The sequence below is a fragment of the Pocillopora damicornis genome, chromosome 11, assembly GCF_964200805.1.
Source record: "Pocillopora damicornis chromosome 11, jaPocDami1.2, whole genome shotgun sequence".
NCBI classification, from domain to species: Eukaryota; Metazoa; Cnidaria; class Anthozoa; order Scleractinia; family Pocilloporidae; genus Pocillopora; species Pocillopora damicornis.
This window is the reverse complement of record NC_142680.1, coordinates 22,728,195-22,744,054: the sequence shown is the minus strand read 5'-3', so window position 1 is coordinate 22,744,054 and position 15,860 is coordinate 22,728,195. Positions and strand designations below refer to the sequence as shown.

Below are 15,860 nucleotides of genomic sequence, written 5' to 3'. Positions count from 1 at the left end.
AATGAGCCCACGCTCGCTTGACCAAAATGTGCGTATAATTCAGAAAAATTGTGCGCGAGTGTCAGTTTCTGAAAGTAGCCGCTGTTTTCATCGATACTCAAAGACTCTTCGCAAAAAAATCGAATTTCTCTAATTTACAATAACTAAACTTTCGGTTTTGATTGCAATTTTTCATAATAATGCCTCCTCCCGAGTCCAAAGAGGACGATTTACACGAAAGAATTGGAAGCTTCGTTTCTTACCTCAAGCAAGGGTGAGTGTTTCGTTTGGTACGATGAACATATGAATAAGAAATTCAGACTTGACCTAACCTCCTTCTCAGTTAGTGAACATATAAGCTCCCTGAAAATTTGTTCAATTATATATTTCATATGTTACTTTATATTTCTTTATCGGTTCTTCTTTTAGTCAACTTCATGGATCATATGATGTGGCATTGCAAACACTACATCTTTTGAGGAGGATCGTTTCCCAGACTCGCTGGAGTACTGCAGGGTAAGAACAGAATATAAAGAAAGGTTTTAAGAACTCTTCACGCTTGGTTTGCCCCCAATTAACTTTATGATGCAGCAGATAACAGCAAATTCCTCTTGTTTCCAATTTAAACCTTAGTAGTGCTGGCTTAAGGTTTCAAACCAAGTAGAAATCTGGTGTCATTTGAGATATTAATCCTTTATACCTTAACATCAGTTTACATATTCTTCCTACTGTACTCCATACATTTGCTAGGGTGCTGACAAGGAGAATATGGTGATCATTTCCTTTATTCTCATGATCTTTATGTGTGATTCCAAGGTTATATGATAAGGAGAAATTAAATGCTCTCTTAGAGGTTAAAAGGTTTATTAAACATGTCTGATTTGAAGCTTCTAAAGTTAATTTCAAAGTCTGATGTGACATTAATTGCTGAATGTTTTTGCGCACAGTGAATTGATGCAGTATATGAAAACAGAGGGAAAGAAAATGGCAAGTGCTCAGCCAACAGGTCAGATTATATAAATTTCTGATTATCTAGTAACATGTTGTTATAAATCACAACTGACTACAAAAGCAAATGAAGTTATTCATGATCTATCGCTGTATTTGTTTATTCTTATAGATTCTGTTGTTGGAAATATGGTACGGAGAGGTATGTTCATAGCTAACATTTTAACCTTTGAACCCTTAAGAGTGACTGGCATCTAATTTGTCTTCACCATATCACCCCTGAGTCAAACATTAAGGTCAGGAGAATAAAGGAATTGATCACCAAATAAAGAAGCTCTTGATTGTTAGACAAATTCTCCTCATCAGCACCTTAGTAACTGCACAGAGAGCAGTATGGAGATTATAAATACTGATGTTAGGGTGTAAGGGGTTAATACATGTTTTACAAGTACAAGCGTTTTATGATGTGTTTGTTATGTGATTTTTTTATTACACTTCTGCACACACTTCTACATTTCTGTACACAAGCAAAATTAACCCACACTTATTGGAAATTAATCAAGGTTGTAAAAGTTTTTAATGGTATTATTTATTAAAGCCTAAATAACATCTTAAATGAGTTCTTTTCCTTCCAGGCTTGAAGATCATAAGAGAAGAATATGCTGGGTATGAAATTTTTTGATTTACAAAAGCACATGATATACTTTTCTCAGTCAAATTTTGTAACTTGTTTAAGATTGAGTACATTGAGTTATACCATATGCTGAATTAAATGTGCACTGGTTCTTATGATCTGTCAGAGGACAGACTTCATTGACAGTGTTTTGCTTCTTTTTCATATAAAACAAATAGACTGCATGTAAGCAAGGGCCTTTACGGTAGTAAAATATTTTGTAGATCACACAAGATGTCTTAATGTGGTAGGAAAATTAGTGACAGACTTGGCAGCCAGTTCTCATGTGCTTCTTTTTGTTCTTCGACATCATATGTGATTTGTTCTGAGGAGATGCATGGCAACATGCAATCTATTTGTTGAATATACAGCTATCATAGCTGCTTGCATCTTGTTCTTGCCATCAATTTTTACTGGCTGTTCATTTTATCTCATTATAGTTCTGTTAGTGGTAAAACAGAAGAAGGGGAAACAGAGGAATCCTTACATGTGAGTTATTGAGTAAACAATCATTTGTTTATATAACCATGATGGATAACAACATTTTCTGTAATGTGTGACTAATTGTCTGGAAGTCATGTGGTCTGACAAAAGAATTTCCATTGTTGCTAATGGAGGAAATTGACATGTAGTTGACAAGATGTTTTGAACATTGTTTTAGAAACTGTTAATGGCCGGTGGACCCTCCACAAGTGACTTCAACAAACCTGCTCATGGACTTAAGGTAAGTATACTTAAAGTCCTTGATAGACAAGAAACTGCTGGGGTCTGAGGGTTGTATGATACCTGGCTCACCACAGTTTTCCTTTTTTGTCTGTTTGTTCTTGTGTTGATCATCCTTGGACCAAGGTGACAAGTGCATTTAAGTGTTTTTTTGACCAATGTGTCAGCTGATGTTCTGGTTGGGTTGGGTTGTTTTTTTTCACTCTCTGTCTACATTTGGTACTATGAAACCTCTGGGAGGAATTCCCTCTTGTAAGTAACCACCAGATCTTGCTATAAGCAGGTACTTTCTGTTTGGTGGCTGTGATCTCTTAGAGACACCTTGTAATCCTGTCACAGTTTTGGGGTGTTTTTCTCTGCTGGTTAGAGTTGAAGGGGATTATGACATTACATTAACACCCTGAAATCAGTATGCATATTATCCATACTGCTCTCTATACTTTTACTAGGGTGCTGACAAGAAGAATTTGTTAACCCTTAAACTCCCAGATCAATTTTGTAATTCTCTCTACTGTCAACCATACAGTTCTCATAATGTTAGTTCAGAGAATTTTGTATGGATCAATTAAATTATCCCCAAATTGATATTTTTCGTTATTCTCATCACTTACCTGGTTGATATTGTATTGTATTGTAAGGAGAAATGCTGTCTTGGTCACTCATGGGAATTAAAGGTTTAACAATCAAGAGCTTTTCCAGTTATAATTTCTTTCCTTCTGACATTGCTACAAGAAATTAGATTCTAGTCACTCTAAGGGGTTGAAAGGGTACTTGAAAATTAAAGCACTGATCTTTTACAAGTAATTACAAGAAAAATTGGAATGTGCAAGTCAGCTTTCTTTCAGAAGTCACTCATTGGCCTCTTTTCATGGCCCTTTATGTTCAAAAAGAGCAATGTGTAAATTTGAAGTAATTCTGTTTTTTGCTTTTATTTTGCCTTTTTCTTAACAGGCAACTGTCATTGATGCTTTAAACGAACTCTTATCAGAGATTGAGGCCAGGTACATTGTTTTTAATGAATACTTGATTTCATCTTTACATCATGTGCAAATGATCAATTTCACATTTTTTTTTTGTCACACTCAGAACGCATTTGAGAAAAAAATTCCCTGTGAATGACAAAAGACGGATTAAAATGAACGCATTTGCGTGTAAACCAATTCATACGTATAATTTTTGTACAGCACGCGCGTGAAAATTACTTGACGCGCGTGTTGGTGCTGCAGTACACGTGAGCGTGACTGTTTTCAAGCACATTGTCATTCTGCTACCATGTGGAAAGAGTCAATTTGCCACCAAAATTTGTTAATGACCATTGATTCCTTTACTTTGTTTCTTTATTGTAGCACTGATAACATCGCCACTCAAGCTCTTGAACATATACATTCTAATGAAGTGATCATGACGATTGGGAAATCCAGAACAGTAGAACAATTTCTCAAGGTGAGCCATCGTTTGAATAAGTTTTCAGCTACAAATGGAGACGATGCGCTTCGACAAACTCGGAGATATTTCATTGAGAGGCTTTACGGGACTGTTTCTGGGCCGAGATGTTTTCGGATTTTAATAGAAACCCAGCTCAGGGTCGAAAACTAACGTAGAAGAGGAAAAACTGGTTGGTTCTCTTTCGGCCGACTCTCGGCTGATTATCGGCCAGTTGTCGATAAAAAATTGTCAGGACAATGAACAGTCGGATATGTGTCGGTAATGTGTCGCAAGGTTTCGGTAACAGAGTAACATTTCCTTTTATAGCGTTAAAATAATTTTCTTTTCATTGTTAAGAATGCAGCAAGGAGGCGTACATTCAGCGTGATTGTCGCAGAGGGAGCTCCTTTCTATAAGGTAAGTGATCTATTCAGTGCTTCTTCTAAATTATTTTTATTTCTGAATAAAGGGGGTAAGTTTCTAAATAAACTGTGGTGCTGCACCGGTGGGAGAGTATAACAAGGTAATTTAGGATTATCAGCTGAGCTGACAATGTAAATTGCCACCGTAAAAAGTTTAAAAGCTGACGTTTCGAGCTCTGACGATGGGCTAACGCTCAAAACGTCAGCTTTTAAACTCCTTACGGTGGCCAATTTACGTTATCAACTCAGTTGATAGTACTAAACTACACCATTTTTATTTCTGTAAAGAACATTCGCAAATATTCAGTTTACCGCACATGAAATGACTTACATATTTTATTGCTGATTAGAAGTATCTTTTTCTCTTTTTTTTAAAATTTAATTTATTTAAATGATATTGATTATTTTGAACAGGGTCAAGAGCTTGCTAAAAGTTTAGCTCAAGCTGGAATTGAAACAACTGTCATTACAGACTCGGCCGTTTTTGCCATTATGTCAAGAGTAAATAAGGTGATTTATCATTTTTGGAGTGAAAACCTGCCTTATGCACTTATATTTTTCGGGGGGAGAGGGGAAGGTGGCTGATAGTTGTAAGAGGAAATAAACGTGGCTAATTTTCGAAGAAAAATCACGAATGTTGTGAGATATTTCATTTAATTGTCAACCTTTCGTAAATTGAACACTCGCCCGGTGCCATGTTGTATCTTTTTGAAGGAGTAGGTCGTGATATTTTGAGTCGCTGAAAGTTGTCGTTATTTTGAAGGAAAACACAATGATGAAACTTCGTAAGTTAGACGAAAAACAAACAAACAAACAAAAAGGCAGTGAATTCCCCAAAAGGAACTTTAGGCTTCTTGTCTGCAATTTCTTTATTTCACTGATAGCAGCTCACTTGCAAACATCATTTTGTTACGTCGATGTGAAGACCTTGACGTTCATCTGCATTGCCAGTTTTCAGAATAAAAGTAATGTCGAGGACCACGTTGTTCGTCTTGTCACGAACGTGAAAAAAAAAAAGAAAAAAAATTCAGGGTCTCCATAAGGAATCGAACCCCAGACCACGGGATTTTGTGCTCCGATTCTCGAAGATGGAATCCGAAGATTTGAGGCTCGATTCCTCGTGCGGACTCAGAAGTTTTTCTTTGTTCCACGCTCGTGAGAAGACGAAAAACATCTTTCCCAATTCCTTCACCGAGCTCAAAACTTACCATCTCCCTTATTCTATTGACAAAAATGATGTCATTTGTGTTTAGGTTATTATGGGCACTCATGCGATAATGGCGGATGGCGGGTAAGTGATCTCATCTGTTCTTTTTAGTTTTTGAGAAGTACTTTAGGCCCTGTTTGTCCCTTCCCCCAGCATCCTCCTTTCCCTCCGCCTTTCCACCCTTTCCCCCCCCCCCCAGGTTTTTTTTTGGCGCTTAGGCTATAATCGCCGACGGTGGGGGAATGATCTGATCCGTTCTTTTAGATTTCCCACCTCCCCCCCCTTTCCCTTTTTCCCGCTTCCCCTTCCCCCCTTAAGACCCGGTATGGGCGAAAAGCGTAGCTTTTGAAATGTTATACGATCGCAATATCAGACAAACGCAACTATTCGGCTCTTCTCCAAAATCCTTCACCAGCAATTCTCAGTTCGTTTTCCTCTCCAGGAGTACCTGAGTAGCAATCTTACAGAACAGCACTTTATATTGGATTAGTTATGTGTCAAGGTTTTGAAGGAATTTTGAATGAAACTGTGAAGGAATTTACTTTGTGTGCGAAGGGGTTCATGTCGTCGCTCCAGGATCCAGTGCGTTTCGTGAAAAACTGACAGCATGACCTGGGACTTACATCTCTTTGTAGGTTACGCTCAATCGTTGGTTCTCACGCCCTCGCACTTGCTGCTAAGCACCATTCAGTTCCGGTAAGAGTATGTGTAATATGTACACAATTAGTGCAATTTTGTACTTGAATTTAGGTGATGTAATTGAAGGTACGGTAGATTTCGTTCCATTCTAAGTTCGCCCCCCCTTGCCATCAGGTCGAGTTGCTCTACGCCCAATAGGTCATTTTACAGGAGTGTACTTTGTTGCCAAGCCTTTGATTTGGAGTAAGACTGAAGGTGACGTTGTTGTGATAGAGACCAGTATTTAGTTAGCATAATAACAAAGTAATTAACGTTTGAAATGCAGCAAGGTTTGTATAATAACAAGGTCAACCTTAGCCTCACTCCTGCAAAAAGGCTCGGCAATCAAGCACGCAACTGTGAAATGGACTGCTCAGAAAAAACTCACCAGCCTTTGAACACCACGTAACTAGAAATATTATGAACTCGACAGTATTTCGTTCTCATCCGAATCATATTTGGTTCTTAGCCAAAGTATTCCCGGAAACCAGGCTTGTGTGATTAGCATCTATTCCTTCTTGAGTCATGTCGCCTCTATTTTGTCAGTAGTTGTGGACGTAGGCCATTGCCCCAACCCCTCCCCTCTTCTTCTCCTTGACCGTTGCCCACCCTCTTGGTGCGAATGTCTTCCTCTCCCCTGTCTTCAACTTCTGTATAAATCAAAGATGGCAGCCATAATTTTCAACAATAGAATTGTAAGCACTCGCTTGTCAAATTTCCGCGTGGAATACTTACTTCAGAAATCGTCGCATTCGAATAAAACCGAACTGACTCAAATGTTTCATTTCAAACAGCTGATTGTGTGTGCTGCCATGTACAAACTGACGCCCCAGTACATTGTCGCGTATGATCAGGTAACTTTAGAATTCTCACGACTGCACTTCGCCAAACGTTGTTCCATATATGTATATCAACTTCAGCCCTGTACTAGTTAGTAAGCTCTACATAATGCCTAATCATATTCCGAAATACCCCGTTTAGTTAAAAGTACCATGCCGTTGTGATCTGGCTGTTTTCATAGCCCTTTCAACTTAAGGCAAGCAACAGCTAGGCAGTAATTGGAAGGAGGATGGTTTTCAACCCGTAACCACCAAGTTACCAGTCCAACTTCCAGTTGGAATTTCTATCGTGGAATATAAGTTTACTGCCAATTTATGGTCCGCTTTCGCTACTTATTATGAAATCAGTACATTTTATAAGTTAAAAATTTGTATTATTTACCTTACACCATTGCCCATTTTGCAGGACAGCTGTAATAAATTCGTCGTTCCTCATGATGTGATGAAATTCTCCGAAGGTAGGAATTAACCTGGATGAAAATTGCCTCAATCCCTGTCTTGGTCACTCCCACGAGTGACTAAGACAGAATTTCTCCATACAATACACTACAACATCAGGCAGACAAGTGACGAGAATAAAGAAAAATTTCATTTACGGGATTTTTAGTTGATCCAATACCAAATTCTCCCAACTAACGTCATAAGAATTGTATGTCAGACAGTTAGAAAAGTTCACTGATGAGATCTCGAGAGTATAAGGGTTGAACCACCGAAATTTACAGAGACTTGACAGAGTGCGTGGAATGACCATTGAACTGTTTTTTTTTTTGTTTTTTTAGGAAATATATTATCTAAAATTGACGTCCATAATCCAGTGTTCGACTACATACCGTCAGATTTAGTGAACCTCTGCATCTCAAACATGTAAGTGTAAGTTTGGTTACGTAAGTTTGTTAAAAAAGCCCACCCTGGATAGGATGCCATTTTATCAGGAGGTTACTCCCCCAGCATTTCAGCGGGCTTCCGTGATAATTCACCAGTCCTCTCTCCTAGGTGGGGAGAGGACTGGTGAGAGAGACTAAATCTTCATCCCAGACTCCTGCGTGATAACCATTAGACCACCGCCTCTCACATAAGTTATTGTGGTTACATATTTAATCCTTCAGTCCCTAACATCAATATGCATATTCTCCATACTGTTCTTTATACATTTCTTAAGGTGCTGACAAGGAGAATTTGTTTACCGATCAAAAGCTTCTTTTGTTGGTGATCATTTCCTTGATTCTCATGACCTTAATGTGTTATTTAGGGCTGACATTGTAGGGAGAAACTAGATGCTTGTCACTTTAACGGTTTATAGGGTAATCATCACCATTATAATTTCTTCAAATGTGATTGGTGCATTAGTTGCTTTATTTTTCACTAATCGTTCTGTGCATCTGTAATCGGACAGTGTAATCGCACAGTTGGCCGTAAGCGGACACCTGTAACCAGACAGTTGAGGTAGCCAATCAAACTAAGTCCACTCAGCTAAATTCGTCAATCAAAGAATCCATCACAATAACTATAGCGACAACCACTAATCCTAAAAGAAAAAAAGGAGAACTTTTTTGCTTGAGACGTTGTCTCTACCGGAGATATTTGACCTAAATGTATTTATTGTTTTCGGAAATTGTCAAGGTTATGGTAATTTATAAGAGGACTTTGTGTCGTTCAGTTCGGTTTGTAGTCATATTCGTGGTTGACAAATTAGACTCCCGCTGCGCGGTCGTCCAATTTTGTCAATCATTCGTCAATCACACACAGAATTGGACTCCACTTGGTCCTAGTACCATTATTAATAGAGTTTTTTCCTTTTTTCAGTGGTGGCTACTCACCATCCTATGTATACCGCCTCGTAAGCGAGTTATATCACGCGGACGACTACTATTTATGACGCGGTGAACTAAGATGCGCCTTGGGAGACTGGGAGACAAGACAGCCTTTTGGTTTGCGCGATAAACTCAAGCAGGTTCTCTTCGTCACAATGGGCGGATATCCTACGGGATATATCTTACGAAACCACAAAATTTTGTAACAGCTCCCAAACCACAGTGTGTGTGTGTAATGGAAAGCCGTTTCCAGTGCAATTTATCGTGGAGATTATATGTGTAATGCGAGGAAAGCAGAGTTACCTTTTTTGTTCACAGGATTCAGACAGATTCTGGAGTTTTTGTGAAAACTTTGGTAGTCAGTGAACGAAAAGTTCTTCAGAACTGGAAAAAGGATGGAAAATAGGTAGTAAATGTGAAAAAAAGAAAGAAGTCACTTTGTTTTTTATTTTTCAAACATTCTATAACAAGCGCTCCGTCGTTGATTTTTGCTCGTAAGTTATATTTTTTGCAAGAATTTATCGTAGTCAAAATGTAGTGCACATATGAAAAAAAAACTATTTTGGCCCCAACACATTTGAAGAAGAATGAAGAATGAATGGTGCCAATTTCCTCACTTGCAGCCAAGGGCTGAATTGCGGAGGAACCAGAGAGGTGAGATCGGACGTCAGCATATTAAAGGCGCCTCTGGCAGCCGCTTCAGGCCATTGTGATCACACCTCACCCACCCAGACCTACGACGGCACAAATCGAGATAGACCACAACACCGGGCACTACGTGCCCTACTCTTTGCGAACAGTGCGTGCGTTCTTTTACGTCCCACAATTTATTTGTAACATAGAAGGGTTGTGAGACGGGACCTCCGGCTTTACGTCTTATCCGAGAGACGAAGCAAAGTGGGTAAAGCATCTTGCTTAAGGATACAGCGACATGCCCCTGGTAGGACTTGAACCCGGGCCCTTCGACCCAGAGTCCAGCGCACTAACCACTGGACCACTGACGCCTATAATTTCATTTTGAAATAAGGAAATAATTGCTTAGAGAAAGTCAGTCGCTGGTCTAATGACGGCCGAGGCAAGGAGAGAGGGCTTGGAATGAGGTTTCCTGCATTTGACGTCACTCATTAGACGATGTAACCACCTAATTAGTGGGATCCAGCCTTCGCTTATCACAGAACGAAAAAGTCGTCCTCTTTCGGTTTTATCTGCTGCAGCAAAATAAGTCAATTATTCGTGCGTGATATTTTCATCTTTCTTGATGTATGATGCTGCGCGAAAGGTAAGGCCATAAGCTGTTTAGAAATTTCATTTGATTACAGCTTATTTTACAACTTATCAGCCTTCGAAATCGAAGTTTTAAGAAAATAGATTTTTTCAGCGGAAACAGATTTCTATTTGAAATAGTTTTTCTAATGTCGACGATCGCAAAAAATTCACCTGAATAAATAATTTAGTCAAATATTTATCTATATGGGATAATCCGTTTCGTGTTATCTCAGTCAGCTTCTATTGCTGGAAATCTATTTTCAGTCGGGTTGTATTTAGGTAGTGGCGTAATGTAGCGACGAAAATGACGGCTGTGGAGTGTTTATTTATAATCAGTTTTAGCGCCTACCGAATGCGGAAGATATAAATCTCTGAAATAGGTTAGTTATGTTGTGATATCATTACCTAAAATGCATGATTTATGTTTGTCTTTCATGTTATTGCTACTCAGCAAACGTTAATTGGTCATGATTTTGATATTTCCTGGAGGCATGAACTTAAATACTGCTTTAAGTTCCATGAATTGCTTTACAGGTGTAAAATATTGTAATGAGGAAAAATCTCTTCCATTATTGTCATAGATTTTATTTGCAAAAAGAAGTTTCAATTTGATTGCATTGATTCGTGAGAGAATGGAAATTTGCGACTCTTAATCGGTCAAGTTTAAAACTCGATTTAACAGATTGGTAATTTCCATTTGATTAATTTGCAGTTTGTCCATTTTAAAGGAAACGCAAAATTCTGTTTTATGGCAAATAGTTTTTCTAGGCAATGAGTAATTTCTAAACCACAGAGACATCATGAAATCATGACACTCTGAAGTTAAAGATTTGCCAGAGGTAAATGATTGGTTATTTGTGATCCACACAGACGAAAATGCAAATGAATTGAAAGAGTCTGTCTGTTTTATGATTTCATTTGTTTTTTCAGTTAATCCTTTCAAGGTTTTTTATGTAATTTTCAACACATAGCACCTGTTTATTTGAGAAAAAAAATAAATATTTTTTAGTTCCAAATTTGTCATATTGGGTGGAAAGATGATGTAACACAATGCATGCGGACGCCTGAACAAATGAAATAACAACAAGAATAACCAACTAACTTACAAACAAATAGTGGAATAGAATTTCTTATCGCGCGTAGCTGAGGCGAACTATCTGAAAAATTTAGTAATAGCACTTAAGTATTTAATAACTACAGATTTTATTATGGTAGTATATCTTTATGCAATAATTGCCTTTAGAATTGTGAACACCACACGGGACGTCATTTGTCATTAATTTTGAAGAACACCTCAGATTTTCAAAAAATTGTTGTTTAACTTTCTTTCCTGAAGGAAACCATGAGCTGGAGCGACACTTATACCAATATCGAAGGGAAAATTTGAACGAAGTAATTTCCAATCTAAAGTTCAGGTCGTGTTTCACGTTTCCAACTCATCAAGAGGTGTGACAGTGTAGTTTGATCTTCCAGGTGAGTGTAGTCCTGAGAAACAATGTTGTCGTAATGGGTGACTAATCTTTCGACAGCCTGAGCGGAAGTCATCATCAAACTCAGACTACAGGAATACACTCACCCGGACGATCAAACTATAGTGTTACATGTAACAACCGGGTTCAAACCATTTACTGTATCATCAGGAGGTATTTGTATTTCACAGGTCCATCGCACACATCTCAATAATTTTAAGGCCATGTCCTTAGGCTTGGCAATCTGTTGGTAAAACGGTAATATTATATCATAAGTAGTAGTTGTATACCATCTGTAAGCTGCAAAATTGTGTATCGTACGTTTGACACAAGGTACAATGACCAAGACACAAGCTCAATGAAAGCAAGACAATGAAACCCAAACACAGTAGCAAAAACAAAAAAAGAAAACATTTTGCATATTTCCCTTCCTCCGACTTTCACCGATGCGAATGACAGACATGAATAAAAACGATGAGACCTATTGGAAACCATCAAGAACAGTGATGGTAATTACAATAATGGTGATGATAATAAGGATGGTAATGATATTGATACTACTAATGTTAATGATAATTACGTAGTAATAGTAACGGCCGTGTGTATTAAATGTAACTCTTCGATGTTCATTCCACAGGGCAACAGAGTGAACCTTTCTCTGCAAATATCTCTTCTTTGCCTGCAAAAAGGAGTTCAATAACACCCCGTCTAGTGGTTTTATTAAGGAGCGTGTTTAATGATGAACAAATCTATCCATCAATCACTGCTCGCTGCACTTGAAACCAGGAGCAACGAAGGAGAAGACAGTTCAATCGTCTCTTGGTACTGGATGGTTAGCCTCGCCATTGTTGTCCCAGCTTTTCTCATGAATTCCTCACTATGTGTCCTTCATGCTTGTTGCAAAAGAGTGCGTCGTCTTAGCAACATCTTTTTGATCACTCACTGCGTTGCAAACACCTTCCAAACGCTGGCAACAATGATATTGTTTTCTTGGGGAGAACATACAGACGTTTTTCTTTGCATTATCAATGTATCGTTTAGTTGTTCAGTGCTATGCATTCCTGTGATCTCGACGTTAACTTTATTTAAATCACAGTGGGCTCACCGATATGTTATATGCGCAACAGGCAGTTTATCCTACGTCATCTTAATAACAGTGTTATGCGCAGGAGTGGGCGTGGCGATACCTCCATTTCTCGGATGGGGGTCGCCCTTGTTGTTCTACAAATTTCCAACAACTGTTTCACCATCATATTCGATCTTTGCAGGATTCGTCTTGACTGTGATACCTTTAGTCATCATTTGCGGTACAAATTACAAGATATTTTCTCGTGTTCGAAGCTATGAGCAGCGTGCAAGAAGAGATACAGAGCCTAACTGCTCTCGCGCGGGTAAGGCGCAGGTTGAACCGAGAAGACGAGACGGCGAAGCGAAACTGGTAATAATTATGCAAGTCTTTATTTTTGCTGTTTGCCTTGTCCCTGTCACAGTGGAGAGTCTGTCAGCATCGTTTCTTTCTCTTGCTACGTCCAAAGTCATTAAATATTCGTTAAACTGCTTTGCGCAGGCGTACTGTGCATTATCTCCGGTCTTATATGGCTATACAAACAAGGACATCAGACGATCATTTAAGTGTAGCTGCTATCAGAAAAAATTCGTGCTCCAAAATCCACGAAAAAAATCTCGGCAACGGCAATTAGGTGGAGGTTCTTACCGCGGCGTCGGACTTTACGCGGATCCATTTGTGCTGATTCAGCAGGTTCAAAATTCATGCGATGAGCTGTCTGTTGACAATTATCTCAATGGAGGAGGTCGGGAGAGATTTGTACATTTTGCAGGACTATCCACAAATATTTCAATAAGTGTTGAAATCGATAACGTATCACGACCACAAAAAGTTGCTGAGCCGAAAAAGCGGCCGATAACGACCGAAGTTTCTCCAATTCGGAGACGTTCCACGCTTCGAAAACAAGAGGACGCACCGAAAGTAAAGAAAAGGGTTCACGAAAGCGTTACAGTTTCCTTCGATTCGAAACCCGAATGCACCGAAAAACAACGGAAAAAGTACCTCGCTACTCCTTCGGTGAAACGCATGCGCTTGATTAAGAAGTCGCTGTCGAACATTTCCGATAGCGATCTGCAGTCCGGTATAGTAAGTTTTACCGGTTCAGAGTTTGAATCACTGCAGTACATGGCGCCACATTTTACGAACTACAGCGATCCTATGCGGTCAGCGGGATTCAGGCAAGTTTTGACGAGGAGAGGAAAGTTAAAGCGAACGTGCTCGCTTCATAGACGCGATAAACGCGAGCCAAAGATACGAGGGTTTATGGAGAGACGATGCAGCCTTGAAGGGGACAGAGCTATAAGGATTGCAAGCCAAAAGCCTGGCTAATGTTTGGACAGCGAAAGAGAGAGAGAGAGAGAGAGAGAGAGAGAGAGAGAGAGAGAGAGAGAGAGAGAGAGAGAGAGAGAGAGGGTTGGTCAGTGCCGTCTCTTGTGTATATCGAACTCCAATATCTCTTCCCCCCTCCCTCCCTGGCGAGTTTTTGAGTTTTTGAGCCCTCTGTCATTCAAACTTTGTTGCCTGTTTTTGTTTGGAGAACAAGACTGACTTTCGGAGTTTACTTAATTACAGCCACATGTTGATTTGATAAATTTATTATACATCTATTGATGGAGCTTAGATTTCAGCCGTCCTCTCGGAGAATTATTTTTACAGCCAGTGGATTTCTTTGTCTTTCATTTTAGTTTCCAGGAAGAAAGACATCCACGTATGACTATGATTTAATAAGATCTACAGGCGCTCAAGTTTCTTAAACGATCGAATGACCGGCAGTTGGATATTTTTCTGAAAATTTATAAATTGAGAGAACCTATACAATCCAAACTATTATATATAAGTCGATGAGGAACTACCTAGCGATCCCAAAATGATTTATAAATTTCATATCTAACGCTTGGTCATGTCCAACGCAGGGCCATGAATGTTGCCCTTGGAAATAGCGTTATGCATGTCGACTACCGGTCACGATAATCAAATAACTACCTGACCGGTGGTCGTAAATGTTTCGAAAAACTAACGAAATCAAGACAACCAATACAATCTGAACTATTATATGTCGATAAGGAGCTGTTAAGCGATCTCGATGAGATTTAGCGCTCGGTTTACGCTGACTCAGAGTATTTAGGGCCTGTTTACATGGAAGTGGGGAGACTCACCTCACTGCATAAGTGAGGTAGCTTGCCTGTCCATATAATCTCTTATTTTATCTTGATCGCGTTTACATGATAGGTGGGATGATCCACTTAGGCGGGTTACCCGGTTTGCTGGGTAGGGTAACCCTGTCAGCCGGGGTGACAATTTGCCATGTAAACGTTTTTAGGTGGGGTTAACCGCCTAGCCGGGGTGGTGTTCATGTTACTAAAAGATCAAATAAGCAGGATAATAACAAACACGAGTGTGTTTAAACTTCGTATATTTCCTCTCATGCGGAGCTAAAACACAAATTTTTACGTCCTCTTGGCGATGAAACCTCGACAGCGATTTAGTCACGTTTTAACTTTGAACTCAACACTGCATTCACATGTTATGCCGAAATGAAGACGTTGTACCGTCAGAAATAGTTAACGCATCGAGCTATTCGCGAAAATTGTAGAAGAAATGATAAATTATGTTTTTTCGGCAACCTTTTTCTTAATTACAAGCGCGATAATAACAGCAAGAAACTTCACCCCGGCATCCAGGGGTTGTAAGATTGTATGCAAACGCGGGCTCTTTTTCGACTACGACTAGGCGGGTTATCTCACCCACCTGGGGTCTCCCACATTCTTAGAAAATGCGACTGCCGGTCACGGTTCTCAAATAATTTAATGACCGACAGTCGGAAATTTTTCCCCAAAAATTTAGGAAACCGATACAGCCTATATAAATCAAACTGTTTTGTGTCGATGAGTAACTGCCAAGCGATGCCGAGGAGATTTTCTTACTTTCATGAACAACTCTCGGTTTACGCTCGGCTCACTACAGAGGGAAGGATATATTGTATAGGAATCGGCCAACTGTTGTGAACAGTGTACATGGTCAACACTAAAAGGGAAAGTATCACTGTCTTTCATCACAAAGAGAGCCACAGAAGATGAACGACTCCATATTTACTTGATATTTTGCCTTTCGTGATTTCTTCCAAAGATGTAAATTTTCCGTGACTCAAGGTGAAATTCTCTGACTTTTCCCAGGCCTTGAAGTAATTAATTTTAGCCTGAGTTTTCCTTATCCGTGTCATCTATACCTAAAATTATCATACTGGAAACAAACCACTATTTCTTTCTGGAATGGCTTCTTGATGACCATAAAAAATATGAAGGACAGGCGCCATCCGCTTTCAGTATCTCTCTCGGCTAAATGCATACTTAAAAT

The 15,860-nt window shown here is 39.2% G+C and overlaps 1 protein-coding gene across 1 annotated transcript; it reads left to right on the top strand.

Moving 5' to 3' along the window:
- Nucleotides 1-30: 30 nt before the first annotated feature.
- Nucleotides 31-9,277, top strand: LOC113678393 (translation initiation factor eIF2B subunit beta). The gene is made up of 17 exons (XM_089187298.1): nt 31-253; nt 409-495; nt 927-985; nt 1,100-1,129; nt 1,563-1,593; nt 2,041-2,089; nt 2,262-2,324; nt 3,275-3,324; nt 3,670-3,766; nt 4,106-4,165; nt 4,585-4,680; nt 5,424-5,461; nt 6,013-6,073; nt 6,850-6,909; nt 7,301-7,352; nt 7,674-7,758; nt 8,698-9,277. The coding sequence occupies exons 1-17, from the start codon at nt 180-182 to the stop codon at nt 8,768-8,770; spliced, it is 1,065 nt and encodes a 354-aa protein (XP_089043424.1). The 5' UTR covers nt 31-179; the 3' UTR covers nt 8,771-9,277.
- The last annotated feature ends 6,583 nt before the right edge of the window (nt 9,278-15,860 follow it).